Source organism: Calliphora vicina, chromosome 5, assembly GCF_958450345.1.
Source record: "Calliphora vicina chromosome 5, idCalVici1.1, whole genome shotgun sequence".
Lineage (NCBI taxonomy): Eukaryota > Metazoa > Arthropoda > Insecta > Diptera > Calliphoridae > Calliphora > Calliphora vicina.
In genome coordinates this window covers 29,401,347-29,424,107 of record NC_088784.1, presented here as the reverse complement: position 1 = coordinate 29,424,107, position 22,761 = coordinate 29,401,347, and the positions used below count along the sequence as shown (strand labels likewise).

The window sequence follows — 22,761 nt, the reverse complement described above, 5'->3', positions numbered from 1 at the left end:
TTTAAATTCAATTCAAAAAAGCTGTTTTATTGTTTTTATTTACACTTAAATATGGTTATTATAAAGTTTTTAAAATAATATTTTAATAACTTTGTATTTTGTTAATATAATTTATTAGAATTTTTAATGTTTGTGTTTGTGGTTTTGTAAGTTAATAATATGTTTTGTTTAAAAATATATAAGAATTTAAATATATATCACACATAATTAGCAAAATATTTTAAATAAAAAGTATTAAAATTATATTACTAAAGAAAAATAAAAGAACGTGAAGAAATTATTAAACTAAACATTTTGTTATAAATTTTACTTTATTTAGAATATTGCCAAGTTCGTTTTTTTTAATTAAAAATTGTACTAAAATTAGTTTTTGTTTTGTGTTTGTTTTATTATTTTTTAATAAATAAATATTGTTTTATTTATTATAATTTATTTGCTTTGTAACATTTTTTAGTACAATAAGTTTTGTTTTAAATTCAATTTAATTCATTTCAATTTTCATTAATTTTTTAACAATTTTGTTTTTGTTTTTTGTTCTGTATTTATTTAATAGTTATTAAAATTCTGTTTTAAATCTTTTAACATTTGGTTTTTTTTCTATTGTAAATTTATTTTTGTTAAAATGTTTTTTTTATTATTATTAAATATGTCTGCTTTTTGTAATTGCTTCTACTCTTTAGTAAAACCTTTTTTGTTTTTTTTGTTTTATTTATATTTTATTGAAAAATGTGCGATTTTAAAAAAACATGTTCAGTACTCTATTTGTTTTTTATTAATTTTATAATGCAACATTTAAAGGGTTTTAAGTTCAAGTAGTTTCAATAAAGGACGTTGGCAACAAGGATTGGTTTTGACAGTTTGTATATGGAATTTAAAGAATTAAATATACAGAAATAATTTACTTAAAATCTGAACAGATTCCCTTACAGTGGTTTTAAAAAAGAAGTATATATTTTTAAACAGTTTTTTAAATTGATTTGAGACAGAATTCTTGCAAAATTTTCGCATAGCAACTTAGAAGAACATAGAAAAGTTGTATAACAAAGCAATTCGTATAATTTAATATTCAAATTTCCAAAAAAATCAACACAAAATATATCTACGATTTTCCTCTAGAAATCAGTTTGGATTAATATAGAATCTATTAATATTCCTAGCAAAAACACAGGGGCCGATTTAGCGCATTCGTGACTTAATGATCAATCGTGTCGAAAAATGATTTCGATATCGAAATTATAATAAAATGTATTAAATTATCGATCATGAAATTTAATCGAATGCCATAATTTCAAATATGAAAATTACTATCAGTTTTACTCGATATCAAATGCGGAAATTCAGCACCAGACTTTTGATGATCGATCGCTTTCAAAATGAGAATTATTGGACCGGTTCTGAAAATGAATAATTAACAAATTGATGTTATTGAAACCACACGGCTTTGTACATTAAAACAGATTTGTTTACTCGGAAGTAAAAACAGTAAAACATGTGGATTTCATTTACAGATCACCAACATACTATGTGAATTGTATTAAAAATCGAAAATATTATTCTATTTACAGAACGGTGTGGTATGTTTGATTTACTCAAAAAATCACACATACGAGTGTTGTTGCTGTTTACACATAGCTTTTTTAACTGATACATTCGGTTTTTGACAACTGACAAGTGCTAATTTGGGTTCAAAAGTTTAGTACAATATTGTCTGTGTCTGGTTCACATTATTCGATACTTCTCTTTCCTTCTATAATTGAAAAACTTGTTTGATTGGGATATAAAACAAATTAGATTTTTCAACATTTGCTGAAATTGAAAAGATCTGCCGGCTGAATAATACGAGAACTGCATTGTGATTCCTCTTCGGCTTAAAATATTAATTTTGATTCACTCTTTTCACACCCACCCAATACAAAACTCACTGAAAAGAATTTGGTTTTGAAAATTGGCTCATTATTCATATGTTTGTCATGATAAGGTATAATTTTAATCCAAATTTGAGGGCTAACTAAGAATGTCTAAAAATAATTTTGTACTTTTTATCTTCTAAAGGTACTCTTTTGGTTAAAAAGTTCAGTAATATTTCTAAAACGAAATTGTTCATGATGGGTTGCACTTTATGTGATATATTACTCTCCTTTGAACAAATTATTTTTATGTGATGGAAATCGATTTCGAAATATAAAAGATTTGAAAACGAAATATAAATTTGATGTATTTATTATATCCACTTTGTTATTTCTTATCTGGACTTTATTTTGTTGGAAAAGAATAAGCTATTGATTGAAAAATTATTCTTGAAGTCGATCTAAATTCATCACAGATTTTCAAATTAATCGTTTTTAAATCGATCGATGTTCACACTTATCTGAATATTTGTTTTATTTAAATTTACATCCTGTTTCTATGAAATTAATGTATTACAAATAAAAGAATCGAATACAAAATAATTCATTTCCAATTTGGTTTCTATAAATCTCAAAAATTTGTTAATTTTTTTTAATATTTTCTTTATCAAAATTTCAAATGTTCGTTTGGAAGTTATTAAACAAAAGTTTCATGTGTTATTTTGAATTGAATGAGCTACAATTTTTATAAAAAAACATTCTGTTAATTTAGAAAAAATTGCAGTAGAACATCATTGTTATATTACTTGTTGTCGTTTGTTTTCTCAAAAGTCGTGTAAGATCAAAATATTTAAATAATCGAGGATTTGAATAATGTGAACATAACTTAATAATTATATATTAAATAAACATTTTAAAAAGAAGATGGTATTGTATTGTTTGAATTTTATTGGTAACAATTTTATAAAATTGCTGAGTATACGTTGAATTTTATCGATTGAAGCCAAATTTGAAATATAGTCTCTCATGCTAACCTTATAAAATAAGTCAAATTTAATTAGTTTATGTTTGAAATGTCAATTTAAATATTTCGATATCGAAAGCGAGTTGTGAACTCCATTTCTAAAATATAAACTGTAAATTCGAACTTAAATTCAATTAAAAAATATATTCGGTGTGATACAATGTGGATCAGTTTAATGATTTAAATGAAACTATTTTGAACTTTTCTTTCTGAAAATGAAACCTTGTTCAAAACTCTTAAAAATTCAGAATAACTAAAATTTCTGCATATACATTTCATAAAATAAAATTCATATACAAATAAACTTAAGAATATGGCATAATTTTAGTAAACCTATATATTATTCAAGAAAAATTTGTTCGTACTTTTTTTTTTTAAATTTAATGAAATGAAATAAATATTTCTAGAATCTGTAAACAGTTTCCAACAATTTTTATTTTCCAAAAACCTACTTACTACATATGTATGTCTAAATATAATAATTTTTTAAATTTCGGAATGTAAAGTAAAAAAAAAAAATAATTAACTAATTCAAATACAAGCTTTGTTACTTCCAACAAACAATTTTAAATTCCAAAAATTTGTTGCCAACCCTTTTAAGCTAATCGAACTTGGAAAACTCTAACGAATGTTGCAAGGTAACAAAAGTGATTTAGAAATTATTTAGAGACACAAAAATTAAACAAAAATTTAATGTAAACGATGATGATTGGTTTTGGGTAGAGTGCCCACAATGCGAACACGTCCCAATGTACCCATATTGCCAGCAGTGTTGGCACCAGCAGCAGCAGTAGCAACATTACCAGAGCCAGCAACATAGTGCTGTTGCATCATGTGTTGGGGATGCTGCATTTGCAGTTGCATGGCAGCTTGTAACTGTTGTTGTTGCTGATGCAAATGCTGTTGATATTGTTGGTATTGTAATTGTTGTTGCTGCTGTTGTTGTTGCTGTTGTTGCAACTGATGATGTTGCTGCTGCTGTTGTTGCTGCTGCTGCTGTTGTAGCGATTGCTGCTGTTGCAACGATAGCTGCTGTTGTTGCTGGTGCATACGTTGTTGTTGCTGCTGTTGCTGTTGTTGCAACTGCATATGCATTTGCTGTTGCTGAGGCGTTGGCTGTTGCTGTTGTGGTTGCTGCAACTGAGGTGCATGCTTGATGTCATTGCAATCGCAAAATTGTGGTGGTGGTGCTAGCACAATATTCTCTGTTACCAGACCATCATCGCTATGCTGCACTGAAGTTGCGGCAACACCACTAGCAACAGACGACTTGGAATTCGTGATCAGTGACATTTCCGTGTCACTGTCGGCCTCAATGGGTGGCGGTAGTTGCACCAGCGAAACGGCAGCTGATCGTGTTGCTCTTTGCATGGCAATAGCGGCAGCTTGTTTACGTGTCAACGAATTGTGTCGTTGGAATCCTTTGGCTGGTGGTGAAGGACTAAGATCACCATCGTCATCGGATCGCTGTTCCTCTTGGGAGTCTTGGGTGGGCAAAAGACCGGCCTTGTTGGCCGCCATCTGCTGTTGCTGTTTGGCTACTATGGCGGCTGTGGTGGCAGCACCGGCTGCTGCTGCCGCCTTGGCCTTGAGAATTTGTTGCAGATGTTGTTGATGAGCGATTTGCTGCTGTTGCTGCTGCTGTTGCAATAGAATCTGCTGCTGGGTGGCCATCAGTTTTTGGTTGGGATTCATATGAGGTTGGGGTTGTGGCTGCTGAGGCTGTGCTAAACGTCCAGCCACAGAAGGTTGAGCCTTGGCCACAACTTGTTGGGTTTGGGCCAGCAGTGTTTTGGGCCCCTTTGCAGCTGTCATTTGTTGCTGCTGTTGCTGTATGACGGGCGCATGTTGTTGCTGCACCATTTGTTTGACCGTAACCGTGGTAGGAATGTTGGGTATGGCCGATGTAACTGTGGTGGGTGCATTGGCTTTGGCTTCAAATGCTGCTTTGGCATTGGCAACACTTGTTTTGGTGGTTTGCATGTGGTTGCTCGTTGTTGAGGAGGTGTTGGTTGTGGTGGTGCAGTTGCTATTGGCAGCAGTAGTTGTTGTGGTTGCTGTTATTTGTAAACTGCGATGTTGAGACGGTGGTGTAGATTTCGCTGTAGTTTCTAAATTTTGTTGCTGTCCACTTCCCTGTTTTGCTGTTTGTTGCATAGGTGGCATTGTTGTTGCAGTTGTGCTTGTTTTTGGCAGTTTTGTCGCTGTTGTTGTTGTGGTAGTTGCATCAGTTTCATCCTTACCTTGGTCGGGTATAGTTTTTGGTTCTTCGTTTATAGTAACACTTGGTTTCTTCTTAATAGTATCTGTGGATTTGGGTGCTGTAGGCATTCCAGTTGCAGCACTGGCCGCAATAACCTCCTGATCACTACTGACACCCGAAGAACTATTGTCTCCTTCTTCTTCATTATTGTTGTTGTTATTCACAACATCATTATCGTTTTTGGCTGTTTCATGTTCGTGCGTTGGTGACTTGTCGTCGTTTTTCTCAAAACCATTAGGTGACGATTTGGATGTTTTCAAATTGCTGCGTATACGTTGAATCTCATCAACCGATAGCGAATGTGAAATAGAAGCGGAACCGGAGCCTGAACTGCTACCGCTATAAAGGGGATAAACAAAACAATAGATATAAGTAAAATTCCAGGATTCTAAGTTAAAAATGTAAATTTTTACTTTTCGGGTTTGAAATATTTTTTGGAGCACTGTACCTCAAGTACAGTAAAATTAGAGAATGAATGAAGGGGACTATTGATTCTAATTTTAGTAATAAAAAACAAGGGATATCCAACAAATTACTGAATAACGTTGTCATAAAATAGGAGCCAAAAAAGCTTAAGCAGGAGGATTCTAAAATACATTTTTTTTGAAATACTTTTTCCTGATTTGCTTTAAAAATATGAGCCATAAGGAATATTTAACGCTGATGAACTTTAGGATGCTATGTTACTAGGGTAAATGATTTCCCGGATAACTGCACCAAGAACTGAGACTTTTTGGAAAATCAGTTAAGCGAAAACTACAGGAAAACTATTGTATATATAAGATTCGTTGGCAATACAACTATACTTCATTGTATTGCCAACGAATCTTATTGAAATCCCTTTTCTTTCGTTGTCCTGTCCAAATTAAAAAATTATTCTGTTCGAAATGGGTAAAAATAGTTAAAAAGAAAAAAAAACAAGTATGAAAGTATATAATACCCTACACAAGTAAAAGAGCAAAAACATTTTTCTTTTAAAATTTCAATAATTTATATTCTTGAGTGATTTTCGGAATTGAGCCTTATATGGGAGCTATGACCAATTATGGACCGATCACCATGAAATTAGGTCGTGTGATTTATGTCTATATTAAATTTAACTATGTTGAATTTTGTGTGTATATAAACATTTTTAAGCGATTTATGCACATTAAAGTGATTTTCGGAAGCGGGTCTATATGGGAGCTATGACTAATTATGGACCGATCGTAACAAAATTTGGTGACATGAATTTTGTGTATATAAAACTTATTTGCAGCGACATTTGTGGAGATACATAAACATTTATGACCTATAAAGTCTCATTTCGGAAGGACATTTGTATGGGGCTAGGTGAAAAAATGGACCGATTTCAGCCAGTTTCAATAGGCTTAGTCCTTGGGCCGAACAAATAATATGTACCAAATTTGATCAAAATATCTCCAAAATTGCGACCTGTACTCTGTGCACAAGGTTTACATGGACAGCCAGCCAAGTTATTAGCGAATTTAGATATTTTGAGTTTTTATATAAAAAAATCGATTTTTGGTCAGAAATATGAGTGATCACAGATAGAGCTCTTTTTCTTTATTAAACGCTTATTGGCCAGGTTATTAGCAAATTTATATATTTGGAGTTTTTAAATTAAAAATCGATTTTTGGTCAGAAATTGAGTGATCACAGATCGAGCTCCTTTTCTTGATTAAACGCTTATTGGCCTAGTTATTAACGATTTTAGATATTTTGAATTTTTATATAAAAAAATTGATTTTTTTAAGAAATGTGAGTGATCACAGATCGAGCTCCTTTTCTTGATTAAACACTTATTGACCAAGTTATTAGCGAATTTAGATGTTTTGAGTTTTTATGTAAAAAAATCGATTTTTTGTTCAGAAATATGAGTGATATCTTGATTAAACGCGAATTTAGATATTTTGAGTTTTTATATAAAAAATCGATTTTTGGTCAGAAATATGAGTGATCACAGATCGAGCTCCTTTTCTTGATTAAACGCTTATTGGCCAAGTTATTAGCGAATTTAGATATTTTGAGTTTTTTTATAAAAAAATCGATTTTTGGTCAGAAATATGAGTGATTACAGATCGAGCTGCTTTTCTTGATTAAACGCTTATTGGCCAAGTTATTAAAGATTTTAGATATTTTGAGTTTCTATATAAAAAATCGATTTTTGGTAAAAAATATGAGTGATCACAGATCGAGCTCCTTTTCTTGATTAAACGCTTATTGGCCAAGTTATTAATTAGATATTTTAAGTTTTTATGTAAAAAATTGTCAGAAATATGAGTGATCACAGATCGGGCTCCTTTGCTTGATTAAACGCTTATTGGCCATGTTATTAACGATTTTAGATATTTTGAGTTTTTATATAAAAAACCGATTTTTGTCAGATATATGAGTGATCACAGATCGAGCTCCTTTTCTTGATTAAACGCTTATTGGCCAAGTTATTAGCGAGTTTAGATATTTTGAGTTCTTATATAAAAAAATTTATTTTTGTGCAGAAATATGAGTGATCACAGATCGAGCAAGCTCCTTTTCTTGATTAAACGCTTATTGGCCAAGTTATTAGTCAATTTAGAATTTTTGAGTTTTTATATAAAAAAATCGATTTTTTGTCAGAAATATGAGTCATCACATATTTTAGCTTAATTCTCTAAAATCTTAATTCAGAATTAAAAAATGTCAGCAATTCATTGCATAAAATCAATCCTAACAAAACAAATTCTTTAGTTTCATTCAAATTAATTCATTCATTAATTCTTTTCATAATAAAATTGTTTCAACCTTTGAACAGTCATAGATTATAATTTAAGAACACCTGAATAATTTAATATGTAATAAATTCTATAAAGACTTAATTTCCAAAGGAATGAAATCAATTAAGCCTATGAATTAATTCATAAACAAATCTTTAATATAATAGTTAAGAAATAAAACTTAATTTTATTTTGAAAATTGTATTAAGAATCAATTCTTTCGAATAATTGTTTCTGTTATCATGGCTACTAACAAAATTTCAAATTCTACAAATATCTCATGTGTTTAGGGCTAAAAGGGGACATTTCAATGACTCAACAGTTTTTTACTTAGTTATTAGAAATTTCCCACACTCACCTTGCTTGACTATTGCCACTCGTTTCCGGAACATCAATTAAAGCAATCTTCTCGTTTAGCTTAGTGTTACGTGCCACCAATATTGAGTTCTCATCTTCGCCATCTGACTCGCTGAGACTGTAGTCGGGCTCGGGTATGGGTGGTGCAGGACCAGCAGCCACATTTGCTGTTGTTGTTGTCGTTGGCAAGCCATTGTTGTTGATGTTGTTGTTATTGTTGCTATTACTACTACAGCTATTGACTTGAGTTGCATGATTGATGCCACCGTTTTGAGCAGTTTGACTAACTGCGTATTGGCTGGCGGAAGAGGAAGTAGTGCTGCTGTTCGTATTGGAATTGGTACGTGTTAAAGTTGAGGGTTGAGCATATTGACTAATTTGTTGGGTTTGTTGATTTTGGATTTGTTGCTGTAGTGGTGGTGGCGGCGGTGGAAGTTGTTGTTGTTGCTGCTGATGCTGTTGTTGCATTTGTGTAGCTTGTTGAAAGCCTAATGCTTGATTCGAGTTGTAATGTTGTTGTTGTTGACTATTCTGTTGCTGCTGTTGATTAGAGGTTTGTTGACGATTCTGTAAAATATAAAATGAATTCGTGGCGTTTTCTGGTATACTAGTTATATTTTGTCTAGTTTTTACCTCTTGGTTTTGTCTTAGCTTCCAGGCTATTAGCTCTTGGGGCGAAGCATAAATCTTTGCATTCGCTGAAGGTTTAAAGCTCGACTGTACACCATCTATGGCTCCAGCGGTAACGGCATCATTTTCAACGCGCTTCTTTAGTTTTTGCTGTAACGACAATGTGCTTTCGTACTCTGAACTTTGTCGAGTCTCCACCTTGACTACTTGACCCACAACGGGCGGTGGTGGCGGAGGATGTGTTGGCGGCGGCAATGTATTCAAACGTGACATAGAGGCATGCAAGGTGGCCACATCATCTTGTGAGTGATGGCCCTTGCCCACTGCAGGCGTCCAAATGGAGGAAGACGAACCTCCTGCCGTGGCATTAAGATCTGGTGTGGAGTGGAAACGTTTCAAATCCCGAGCACCAGCTCCCACTGTGGGTATAGCACAGGGTTTACCTCTTAGGGTGCCATTCTTAGCCTTTGTCTTACGTTTCATTTCAGCCACACTGCCATAAACCATAGGACCCTTGAGAGGTGAACTGTTATTGGCTGGAGGTGTGGCTGCTCCACTATCCGTGCCCGATTGGAAACGTGAAGTAGTCATCATGGTGGAGTAACGATTAGAGCTATCTACCACTTCACCCTGTTGACGCTGGAATAGTTCCTCCAATTCGGCGGCCGTAATGCGACTTGATGTAGGTCTGGCCTTAATACTAGCGGTACGCAACTGTACTGGTGTACCCGGATGAGTTGGAGTGGGTGTGACTATCGACTCCACCGAAGAGGATTTTGTATGAGGAATTTCATCTTCTTCCTTTTCACCACCATTCTCCAGACCGGCCACCATAGATTTGGCTCTTGCCCTACCCACCGACAAGGTAGTTTTAGGATCTCTTCTGGGCGGCAAAGGTGCTGGACGACCTTGTCTCTCAGAGCCAGCGGCATTAGGTCCCAGTGACATTTTGCGCGGCAAAGTGGCACACTGCCTATGCGAGGTTTGTGGTGTGCTGGGACCCGAGGACAAATGATGCGTTGGCATATATTGGGGTGTGGCCTGCATCTGATTGGGAAACTGTGGTGATATAACCGTCATGGATACCAAAGCACCGGCCGAGCGTATCATCTCAACAACTTTTTCATGTGAAGCGGCTCGCACATCTTCCCCGTTGATGGCCAATAGAAAATCGCCAGGCTTTAGGCCGGCCATATCAGCCACACCGCCCGGATCAACATCGTCTAGGTATTGTAGAGCCGGAAAACGATCGGACGGCTTTAATTGCATTAGTTGTGAAGAAGCTTTGGCGCCACGCAATATAAAGCCAAAACCACGTTTGGCACGATGTAAAACGACGGTACGAGGTTCATTGAAAGCGCTAGAAGAGGTAATAAAGAAGATATGCATGAGTTATTTGAATTAGGGAAATAGGTTCATTGTTCAAAGGGACTAGTTCTAGTTCGTTATGTCTATATTGAAACAAAAGTAATGGGGGCCTCGAAATAAGTTCGTGTTTTATTATAAACGGTTATCGTTGTGATCAGAGCATCGAATTGATTAATTCAATTTGAGCTTAGTTCACTAAAATCTTGTTTCAGAACTAAAACATGACAGCAATTCATTTCATAAAACTTTCCAACAAATTCGTAAGCTTCATTCGAAGCCTTTTATTTGAATATTGTTTTCAGCATAGATAAATATACATACAGCGGAAACTCTCCTGTCAAAGGCATAACTCAGTTGTCAAAAATCTTAGTGAGGAGAACGTATTAGTAAAAAAACTATTTGAAAACAAAAACTACACTCCACAGTGTTTCAGAAACTTTTTTTTTGGAAATAATTCGGTATGTATCTCCGGAACTATTTATTGGAGATATTGTTACGAAATAAAGCCATTTTATATAAATATTTGATATTGGTGAAAATCTTAGGACTTGAAGATTTCTATTTTAATAAAATTAAGTAATTTTATAAGTTTTTGGGACGTAATTTACCTTAAAAACTAAAAATAATATGGTGATTTTTCATAAAGAAAAATAAAAATTCAAACCGATTATTTTTTTTAAATTGGCCAAGTTTGGATATGTCGTGGGGATTTTATGTCCTCTTAAGTGAGCCAAATTTTACTTTACATGAAAGAAAATTTTTTTCTACAAAAGAAAAAATACATAGCCTTTTTTGGGAAAAATGTAAAAAATACGGCCCTTTTTACAAGTTATAAATTTGGATGGGTATAACTTTTAGCAAGTTTCTTTTATTTTATTTAGAATTTCATTGCGAATATAGCTGATATTTTAAGAATAAATTTCGAACCTCCATAGGCCCATATCTAAAAAACCATAAAAATATCGAGCAAAATAAAAAAATAAATCAATAAAACTGAATATCTCTTCAACCATATTTTTTGTAGATCTTCTCAAGGACTATTTATATTTAAAATTTCAGTTCATTCGGATCATAAATGGATTTTTGGCGATTTTTTTAAAAAATTTGAGACCCGAGGTGACCAACTTTGAGGGGCTACGCACTGGCCCCCATTAGCACTAGGAAGCTGAACAAACGTAAATCGACTCGAAAACAGCTCAGCTAAAACCATGTGCAATTTCGTAACAATATCTCCAATAGTTCCCAAGATACCGAATTATTTCCAAAAATAAAAGTTTATAAACCACTGTGCGAAATTGCAAAGTAACACTGAATTCGATGTACAATAAACACTCTGACGGCAAAGTTTTGGAAAAGAAAACATAAAAAATGTAATTGTTTAGCAAAATGCCAATACATGCAAAAAAACACTATGTTTTAAAGACTATAGAAGAGGTGGTTAGTAAAGTGACCACTAAACAACAAAAAGTTAATTAAACAATTGGTATTTTGAACGTTGAGTTTTTTATATTTTTTTAAATATTTAAAATCAGTTACTATAGATTAATAAATTTTAAGTCGATATAGTTCCTTACCTTTTCTTTACCCTGGGCGCTGTAGCACTGCTATATTGACCAATCTGATGATGATGATTACCACCAAGACCACCTCCCATCATTTTCAACGACATAGTATTCTCATGCATGCCACCACCATGATGACCATTGTTAAGACCATGCGTGGAACCATTACTATTCACCGACAACGACGGTGACTGATGATGTATGAGATTGGGTCGTGGCAAAGTGCCACCCATGCTGCCCATACCGCCAATACCCGAACTGCCGCCTAAACTCAATTGTGGTGAACCCTGGTGAACAGACGAGGCTGCAGGTGAATGTTGATAGGGCGATTGATTTGGATTCGCTGTAGCAACATTTGTAATATTTTTCTGGCGCAAATTCACCTCTTGCACACATTCGGCCGGAAAGAAGCCGGACTGATTGGTGCCACGAACATAGCCCTCCAGCAGGCCACAGTCGGTGGAACCCACCACTTCAATAACGTCGCCCACTTGTAGGCGTATATGGCCAACAGAATTGCCAGCATAGGGTTCCATGCAAACCACCGTTGTGCTAGGGTGACCTATTGAGCAGGCAGCGGAATCGGAATTGGTGCCAACACCCGATGAGTCGCTTATTATGTCGCTGGTATCACCAAGGGATTTATCTAAAGGAGGGAAGACAAATATAAATTTTAACTTTAATAAATGTTTATTATTAAATTCTTAAACCAACAAACTTTTTATGTTACGTTTACTGTAAATTATAGTTATTTTTTTTTCATAAGGTTGGTTTTGAAAAGTGACCTATTTAATTTTTTTTTATTATTTTTTTTTTGTTGATTTGAACAAACATTTTGGCTTAAATCCAAATATTTGTTAATATGACTGTAAGACGTAATGCTGTATAGTTGGTAGTAAAGTAGTAGAAAATATGTTGGTTGTATGTGGCATGCAATATATGAATTTGGACAATTTGTTACATTTGTATTTAGAAGAAACGAAATAAAACTAGAAAAAAACATAAAAATCTAAAGCATTTCTTATTTTTATTTGGTTGCTGTTTGTATTTAAAGATATTTTGTTGCAACAATTAAGAAAAGTAAACATGCAATTTGTTGAAACAACACAAATAAGGAAGACACTCACTCGAACATACACTCAAATTCACACATCTACCGAAACACTCAAATAAAATCTTTTCGAATATTTGAAGTAGAAAAATTAAATATTTGTAAAGTGCTAAAACATGCTTCTTCTTCTTCTTCTTCTATTTCTATATATTTATTTGTTGCAATATTGCTGCTGCAAGTCTTCTTGGTTTTCACAAAACTTATAAGTTGCTATTAAAAAGTTTCAACTGAGAGGTTTTTTATTACTTAAATAAATACATATTAAAAAATATACAAACATACCGTACTTATCCTTCTTTGTTCTTAAATGTTATTTCATTTTAAAATGCAATAAGTGAGAAAATGTTGGGTCAAAAAGTTTGTCTATTTGTTTTATTGTTTCGAAATTAAACTTAGTTTAATTGAGGTTTATATAAACGTTTAAAGGAATTTATCTCAAGTTGAGCAAAGAAATGTTTGTTTTAAAATGAATTCATCACAGTTGTCTAGAGTTAAAAAATAAACAAACAAAAGTTTTAACTAAAAATTAAAATGAATTTGGAGAATCTAGAATTTTGATGAAAAAATGTTCTCAGTTAATAAGTAGTTGAAACTTTGAAACTTCTCTGAATTAACTCTTTGCGGTTTAGTGGTCACTTTACTAACCACCTTTTCTACTGGACGGATCATCTTGAAATTTTTACAGTATGTTCTTCTATATGTTGAAGAAACAATAGGCTACTTCTTATTTTATAATTTCAAGTGGGCGTAGCAATTCCCGTACAAAGTAAATAGTTATTTTGGAATATCTGGTGAACTATAAAGCTGAATTCCCCCATGAGTTTCTGAAACATTTTTTGTTCGGAACATTTTTTTTTTATACGTAGTTTGACGTTCTATTTTTGAGAGAGTCTTCAAACTACATATAAAAAAATTGTTCCGACAAAAAATATTTCAGAAACTCATGGTTGAATTCAGCTTAACTGTGAAAGTCATAAAATTTTGCGGACTTTACTTCGGTACCATTGCACCAATCTTGGGGAAATAGGATAAATGGGCGTGTATACTATACACTGTATTTTTTTCGAATATCTAAAGAACTATCCCTGTGAAAGTCTTCTAACTTTATACGAACCAATTTCTTATCAGCCTTACCAAAAATGGGACGGAACAGGGGGTGTTACACCTCCGATACAAAGTAAATAGTTATTTTCGAATATCTGCGGAACTATAATTGTGGAAATCTTCAAATTATGCCCAAATATCACCCTTATTATTTTACATAGTTTGGGTGAAAATAAGCGGTATTGAATGGATGGGCGTGGCACCTCCCATACAATGTAAGTAGTAAATTTAGAATTTCTAAATAAATATATTCCTAAAAGTATTTAACTTTGTATGAATCAATTTGTTAGCACGAGTTTGACTGAAAATGGGCGGGAATGGATTAGTGGGCGTAACACCTAACATACAAAGTAAATTGTTATTTTCGAATATCTAGAGTACTTTAATTGTGAAAATCTTCAAACTTTATATGAATCAATTTCATAACACTGCATGAAGTTTAAGCAAAAATGGAAAGGATCGGAACAGGGGTTAAGTCACCTCTCATATAAAGTAAATATTTATTTCTAACTATTTATTTGTCCGAATAGCTCTCTCACCATTTTACATAGTTTGCCGAAAAATGGTCGGGATTGAACTAGTGGGACAAAGTAAATAGTTAATTTTGAATATCTAGAGAACTATAATTGTGAAAGTAATTGTTTACAACTTAGGACATTTAAAACATATAACCATGTTTAAACGTTTAGCTATAAGACTTTTGATATTGCTTAGCAAAAATGGAGATCGATTCCTGTAATGAACACTCAAAATAAAGACAAAATTTAATAACTTTTAATGCACGAAGAATTCAAGAATCTAAACTAAACACCAGATTTTTATTGTCAAGCTAGTTTCTGATGTCATAAGCTAATAAAACAAATTAACTAAAAGCTTAATCCGTTCAGGTTCCTCAAATGGTTGCGTCCTTTGAACTAATGTCTTGTATCTTTGAAATATGATTGGGTTTTCTTGGAGTAGTCACTAGGAATATGATTTGAATAAAGTTTGGTAAAACTGCTATTGAAGTTCATTTGGCTAAAATCAGATAAATGCGGGATAAATGCTTAGGCTCTCTGCCGGGTAATGATGAGATAAATTATTCCTTGTCAAAAGTTACTTTGGTCTGAGATAAATTCTTTGGCTCTAATTTTGCAAATTACAATCACCCTTATCACGATTCAATATTTGACATGAAATAGTTTTCCTTTTCCCATTTTTCGTTCATCAACTTTGTTCACGTGAAAAAATTCTCCATGTTGTGAAATTTTTAGATGGATTTTTGTAAACAATAAACAGCTGTTGCGAACAAAATCAACTATTGTGAATGAAAAGTTCATGGGTATATCACGATAGCAATTTTTCCTGCGAGGGAAATGGATATTTCATGGGAACAAAAATTTCACATCTTTTGCTATAATAATAAATAAATTAAAATCCGACGAGGTAAGAATTTTAATTTTGTCCGAGATTAGTACTTAGTTTTTTGACTGCGCTACCCATCTCTTCTTGGCTTCTTAAATTTCATATAAACTAATTGATAATTATTACCAGATTGGTGTGTTAAATTTTGTAATTGATGGTTACATTTTTCGATAGCAAACGACTGAAACCCGGTGGTTGTAAGCAGACAAATTTATATGTCTCTCTTACGAAATTTACTGTTTTAGCCATACCCAAGTATGGCTAAAACAAGTCAATGTATCCTTTATAGACCGTAAATGTCAATAATGTCTGAACACTTGGCTAACCGCAATTGATATATTTTGGGTTATTGTTCTTTGTAGAGCAGAGAGAAGTCAACAGGTTACTTTATACATCCCAGGTAATCTAACGTGAAGTCAATTGTCACTTAAGTGTCTCTAAGTAATCTTGTTTGCAAGCACTCGGTTATTGGACTGTCTATGATATGTCTTTTTAATTGAGTATTTGATAACTAGTTATGTTGCTGATTAAGTAACCAGTTAGTTAGCTACCTTACTAGCTAACAGACTATATATAAGTGGTATGTGAATCCAATCCGTTTAAATTGAAATAAAACAGAGAAAACACATCCATCGCAGTAAATCAGGCTTTTCGGCAATAACGCGTCGAATATTTGCTTCCTAGTGCTCGATCGTTTGTGTTTTATCTATATAGACCTGGGAATTTACATATCTCCAGAGAAAATAATCTAATGGCGTCAAATAACATGAATAGGACAGGGCTTTATAGCATAGAATGGTTTATTCCGGGAATTAGAAATAAGTCACAAAATGTTCAACTTTTCTTTTATCAATTATTATTACAAAAAATTGTTTAATATAGATATACGAGAGTCCGCGACTTTTTTAATTTCCCGGCTCTTAACTGAAAGGGCAACACAGCACCTATCAACAGGCATATGTCCGTTGACTCCTGTAAATATTTTAAAAAGCAGCGTCAATTAGTTTGTTTTTGATAGCCATTAATAGCAGACTACATCGTGACTTGAGGAGAAATTGGAAAAGGTGAATTTCTTCTGATCATTAGGCATTATTTTTTTGCGGAAAAAAACAATCACTCAAATAAACACTAAGCTTGATAAATACTATGAGAACCATCTGCACCATCAATTTCAATGGTAAAAAAGTGGTTTACTAAATTTCGTTGTGGCCGTACAAGCACGAAAGATGCCGAACGTTCTGGACGCCCTTTTGAGGTCTCTACACCCGAACAAACTGCAAAAATCATGATATGGCCGATCGGATATTGAAAGTGTTAGATATCTAACATGGCTCAGTGGTTTCAATATTGAATGACCACTTGGGTATGGCAAAGCTTTCCTCAAAATGACTGCCGCAAAAAATCCATCCATTAGGCTTCGAAATGTTGCTTTTTCCGCTCTATTCTCCGAATTTAGCCCCAATTGACTATTTATTGATGAAATGTATCGGCGAAAAGAAATTTGATTTCAAAGATGAAATCATCTCACAGAAAATACCTATGACCTCGACAAATCTTATTTTTAGGCAGGGATAAAAAATTTGGAGAAACGTTGCACAAAGTAGTGTATAGAGCTCAAAGGAGACTATGTTGAAAAATAAAATAATTTCGCTCATTTGGACAGATTTGACTGATAGTGACAATAATAGAAAGTAGTTCTAATAGATCTGTGCAAAATAAAGGAATCTAAGTTATTTGAGGTCTTCTAGAACTTGAGCTTTTGCGAAAAAATGTTTTGTAAAGACAAACATATCTACATAAATCCAGACTATTTGTAATTTTTGGGTTCGCAAATAAATATTGCGAAAATTAAAATGGAATAATAAACATAAACATACATATATAAATAAATATAAAGCCATGGTGAAGAGTACAACATATTCAATTATAAATCCAAAAAAAAAAGTAAAACTAAATAAAATTTAAATAAATATGTAAATATTTGTAAATAGAATACCTGTTACAATGCTGATATCATCTTCATGCGAACGATGACCGGATGATCCTTCAGATAAACTCGAACTTGCTGAACTGTATGGCATGTGTTCAGAGGGGCACGGTGATGGTGGTCCATGATGACCACACATACTGCTGCTATTGCGCGTCAATGTACCCATTAGACTACCACCGCTAATGCTACCATTGGCACTAAGCCAACCAATGCCCGAGCGACGTTTTGGATTGTAACGTGGTGGTCCGCGAAAGGGTACTAAAGTTCATTTCAGTATTTTGTTCATGGTTTTGTGGTAAATTTTGAAAATGTTTAGGGGAATTTGTAAGTTAATGATTTTATTTGTACATTTTTTTTTTGTTTTTGTGGGATTAGTTTTTATTGTAATATTAAAAGGGCCAATTGTTATTGGCAAATGTTAGGATTTTATTTTTTTTAAACAGAGACATTACATTGCAGGTGTATTGTAACGAACGTGAAGTGTAAGTGAACTTTAGAGCGACAATTTATTGCATTTATATTTTGTTAAAATGAAACACACGCATACACTTATTTGTTCTTTATAAGAACCTTTCAAAATAAAATTTTACGGCTGTCTTTAATTTATTTAGACACTTTATTGGTTTAAATTTTAGAATTTTATTAAATATATTCTGCTGTGTTTTTATGGGAATATATTTCTCGTTTTTACTCAATCTATGTATCACATTTTAGATAATTTTTGCTAAATTTCTTTATATATTTTTTTACAATAAACTTACATGTACTATTTTAAAATAAATTTTGTTTACTTACAAGTTAAGTTGTATGGCTTTATAGAAACAAATTAAATATTTTAGTGTCATTTTACAAAGACGTTTATCTAAATTTAATCAAAAGTAGCAATAACAAGTAAGACAGCTATATTCGGCTGTGTCAAATCTTATATACCCTTCACTAAATTATACTTTAAAACAATTATTGAAAATATTTTATGGTAAATTTTTTTTTTTAATTTTTTTAAAATTTTTAGTGAAAAAAATTTTCGGTTAAAAACTATTTCTTAGTCTTAGTAATCCAGATATAGATAATGCAGATATCGATGTAGTTGTGGGTTTTTGCATTTGTAAAGTGGAAAGTAATATACGATTTAAGAAAAGGAAAGGGGGAAAAAATATTTCCCCCATAAAGTCCATATTTGGTCCGGCCTGGTTAAAGACTAATACATTTGATTTAAAACACAATCGAAAACTGTTGTACGTTTGGGAAAGCCAGCTTTGTGATATTAGAACAAATAGCTTAAATTAAAAATTTCTGGCTTTCTGTGTGATGGATTATAAAAACAAGTAAGAGAGCTATATTCGGCTGTGCCGAATATTATATACCCTTCACCAAATTATACTTTTAAATATTTTTAGGTAAACAAAATTTAATTTTTTTTTAATTGTTTTTTAAATTTTTTTTTTTTGAAATTGTTTTTTAATTTTTTTTAAAAAAGCTTTTTCCAAATTTTTTTTTTTTTGAAAAAAAATGTATGACCAAAAAATTTTTTGATGAAAAAAAAATTCGGGTTAAAAAAGATTTTTCCCGATTTTGACCAATTGTAGGTCCAACTTACTATAGCCTTATCTACATCGTTGCAATGGACTTTGAAATATCTATCATTAGATATCCATATTGTCTATATTAATGACTTAGTAATCCAGATATAGATCAAAAATAGGTAAAAAATCGAGGTTGTCCCGGTTTTTTGCTCATATCTCCGTTATTTATGGACCGATTTTGCTGATTTTAAATAGCAAGCTTCTCGAATTATTGATGATTTGGATCCCGAAGATATCTGGGGTCTTCAGAAAATTGATTTCAACAGACAGACAGACGGACATGGCTTAATCGACTCCGCTATCTATAAGGATCCAGAATATATATACTTTATAGGGTCGGAAATGAAAAATGTAGAAATTACAAACGGAATGACAAACTTATATATACCCTTCTCACGAAGGTGAAGGGTATAATAATACTAAATTTACGCGATCGGGGGTTTCGAAATTACTGACAGTGCAAAGTGAAATATTTTTGAAGGACGGAGTTTTAAAGTAGCATATTTTTGAAGCTAATTGAGATATTGACTTGATTTTTTTTCAATACATTACAATGAATGGAGATTTTTACAGTGGGTAGATAGATATGACCACTGCACATCGATTTCTTGGAAAAAGTGAAAATTGAAAAATTTTGAGTTGTCGCTCTTTAGAGGAACCATTGCGATATGTAATATGTAATACAAATTTATCATTCTATATAACAAAGTGTAAAAAAACTTGTCAAAACGACAGGGGAATCCCGCAATTCCTAAAAATTGCAGCGAAAATTCCAAAAATGGTATTTTTTTACAATTTTACCCATAGGGTTCACATTTTCTTCGGGGCTGGGAAATTGCTTTGGGGATAGATAGGAAACACATTAAGGTTTCCAAAACTGCTTTCCATTTTCTGATCCCTGCTTTGGGTTTTTAGAATATGTGGCCAATGTTGAAATTTTGATAAAAAAAAATAGGTCAAAATCGGAAGGGCGTAGGGACGACATATTAGAAAAAGGGGACATGTTTTTTATACAAAAATATTCTTCATAAAGATATCTTGCAGAAAACATAAAATTGTTATATGTTCTTAAAGAAAGATTTTTTAATAAAAAAAGAGTTAAGTCACCTTTTCGCCCAAAAAACAGCAAAAATCTACTATTTTTTGAATTTTTAAATTAAAAATCGTTTATTTATGGATCCATAACTGCTATTGCTCTGAAATCTTTTGTGTATTATTGGTAATTTAGTTGTCTAACTAATAAATATTCAAATGCCGATCGGACCAGCCGTTTAGAAATTCCAGATTAATTTCCAAAAAATTTTGATTCTGTCCCACTGTGGATTCCGAAATAAAATTTTAAACATTTAATTTATTTTTACTTTATTTATTCATTCAGTTACAGAATCCTAGCCAATAGTCCATAATCGGATCCAATTATACTACTCACAAACATTTAATTTGCAGAATCCAAAATAACGGATCCTAAATGTAATAAACATTTTTAATTGATCAGATCGGATGTATTTGTTGTCGGTGAATACGAAATTACATTCTCGAAATTCAATAAAGTAGACCTGCTAGCAGATTAGGTAGATCACAGCTATGACATAACATTTTTCAATATTTCATAGGAATGATTCAATATGATGAATATTTGTTAAACAAAGTTTTTATTACATGAGAATACATTTGAAAATTACTCTGTGTATTTAAAATAGCCTTAATATTTAAGAATTCCCCAAAAAATGTTGAGATAATGTTTAGCAGGTTCTTGTACTAATGTAACCTAAACTCAGTTATTTACCCATCGTTTTTAAACGGTATAGGAGAGAGCAGAAATTCAAGTGTATAAAATATCGGAACTTTTTTTTAAATTTGACTTTTTTTCTTACTTTAGTTATTTTTCTATAAAAATAACATTATTTATATAATAATTTTTAATGATAATTTCGTTGTGAATAAAAAACTATTACTCTTTTTCTAATTTTTGATTAAAAAATACAAAATTTTTTCTAAATTCAAACAAAATTTAGATGTTGATTCATTATCTATTGTCAACTTTAGGCATAGCAACCTTGTTTATAAACATTGTTGTAATGCAGATAAATGTTGCAATTCATTTTGTGAACGTTTGGTCAGCTTATTACTCAATAATTTAAAGGTTTCGGAGAAACTTCAGGAGGCCGTTTATATTATTTGAGATTTTGACTACTATATAGATGTTGCTACATTCTCTATTGTCAAGAATATTGCTAAGCCATGTTTATAAACATTGTTTTAAAACACATTAATGTTGCAATTCATTTTGTGAAAGTTTGGCTAGCATATTACTCAATAATCTAAAAGTTTTGGAGAAACCTCAAGAGTCCCTTTACAATATTTGAGATTTTAACTAATATATAGATGTTGCTACATTCTCTATTATCAACAACATTGCTTAGAAATGTTTATAGACAGTATTATAAAGCTGATAAATGTTGCAGGTAATTTTGTGAATGTTAAGAAAGCTTTAGGAAGCGTATTACTAAACAATTAATAAGTTTTTAATGTTCTCAAGATCCCCTTATATTGTTTCAGTTCTCGTCTGAGTTCAAGAACTGAGTCAGTTTTAGGAAATATATATTTCTGTTAATTTTTTTTCAAGATATTAAGCTAATAATGAAGAAAGTGTAAAGCTAGCTTTAGCAACATTTTTACATAAGAAAAAAATATATTCTTTACAAAATATTTACTTACGTTTATGACAAACTGTTTTGTGATGAGTTTATATCAATAATAACTTGCAACAAATAAGTATTAAATTTAAACAAACATTCTAATAATGTTAAATGTATTTAGAGCAAAGTTTAAAACAAAAAATTAACACACTACTTTCCAAAAAATGGCAAAAATTCAAAATGAAGAAAATTAAACAAACAACTATCTTTGAAGATTAGAAATCAAATAGAATTGATTTGACGAAAATGAAATGACAACGAAATAATGAACGGATATAAAGAAATGTATATAATAGGAGTACATATAGTTATATGAAAAGGGGTTATATATATTTAATTATTTATGTATTTTATATATAAATCAACAATACAAGAACGTGACATTTATTTATTTCAAGCAAAAAACAAAAAAAAGAACGAGCAAAAAAAGTATAACGAACAACGTAACATTAATTAAACTTAATACATTTACAATATTCAAATTGTCTGGGTGATTCAATTAATAAAAAATGTTGGTATTTTTCTTTAACTAAAAATACTTTTAAAATATGTGAAATGTTGCTTTTCATGATACAGAATGACTGTGAGTTGAACAATGTTGGCGCTGGGGGGTAGTGAAAGGTAAAATGTTGACACAAAACTAAAAAAAAATTCAAACTTAAAGAAATTTGATTGTATGCCGCATGATTTAAAACTATAAAATTGATGTTTGTTTTAGCAAAAATTATGTATGATTGAGAAATAAAACTAAAATTTGTGGTAATAGATTGAGTAAAAACATAAAGAGAAGAATTTTTGTTTAAAATATTTTTTTTTTTTCATAAAATTTTAACAAAAATTTCAAATATTTGGCGAATTTGTTACTGAATTCGGTTATTTGTAAAAATAAATAAAATTAAAAGTTCGATTTTTAACAAAATATGTGATTTATGTATGATATTTTGATGATTATTAAAAGAGATTTTGAAATTTTAAGAAATTAAAAAAAAAACATAAACAAACATGTTGCTGGCAACATGTTGCTAAAGCAAAGATTCATGTTTGTCACTATATTTTATTGCAG

The 22,761-nt window shown here is 31.8% G+C and overlaps 1 protein-coding gene across 7 annotated transcripts in view; it reads right to left on the bottom strand.

Moving 5' to 3' along the window:
- Nucleotides 1-3,344: 3,344 nt before the first annotated feature.
- The window catches only part of Prosap (prosap), a 322,296-nt gene continuing 302,879 nt past the window's right edge, over nucleotides 3,345-22,761 (bottom strand). For 2 of the 7 annotated variants that reach the window (XM_065514416.1, XM_065514415.1), the window contains 4 exons: nucleotides 17,423-17,674; nucleotides 11,820-12,453; nucleotides 8,249-10,237; nucleotides 3,349-5,473 (listed from right to left, as the gene is read on the bottom strand). In XM_065514416.1, coding sequence (XP_065370488.1) covers nucleotides 3,562-5,473; nucleotides 8,249-10,237; nucleotides 11,820-12,453; nucleotides 17,423-17,674 — 4,787 coding nt within the window. In that variant the 3' untranslated portion in view covers nucleotides 3,349-3,561. Of the gene's footprint in view, nucleotides 5,474-8,248; nucleotides 10,238-11,819; nucleotides 12,454-17,422; nucleotides 17,675-22,761 lie in introns of all 7 variants that reach the window. The other 5 variants (XM_065514418.1, XM_065514419.1, XM_065514417.1 and 2 more) reach the window with 5 other exon arrangements.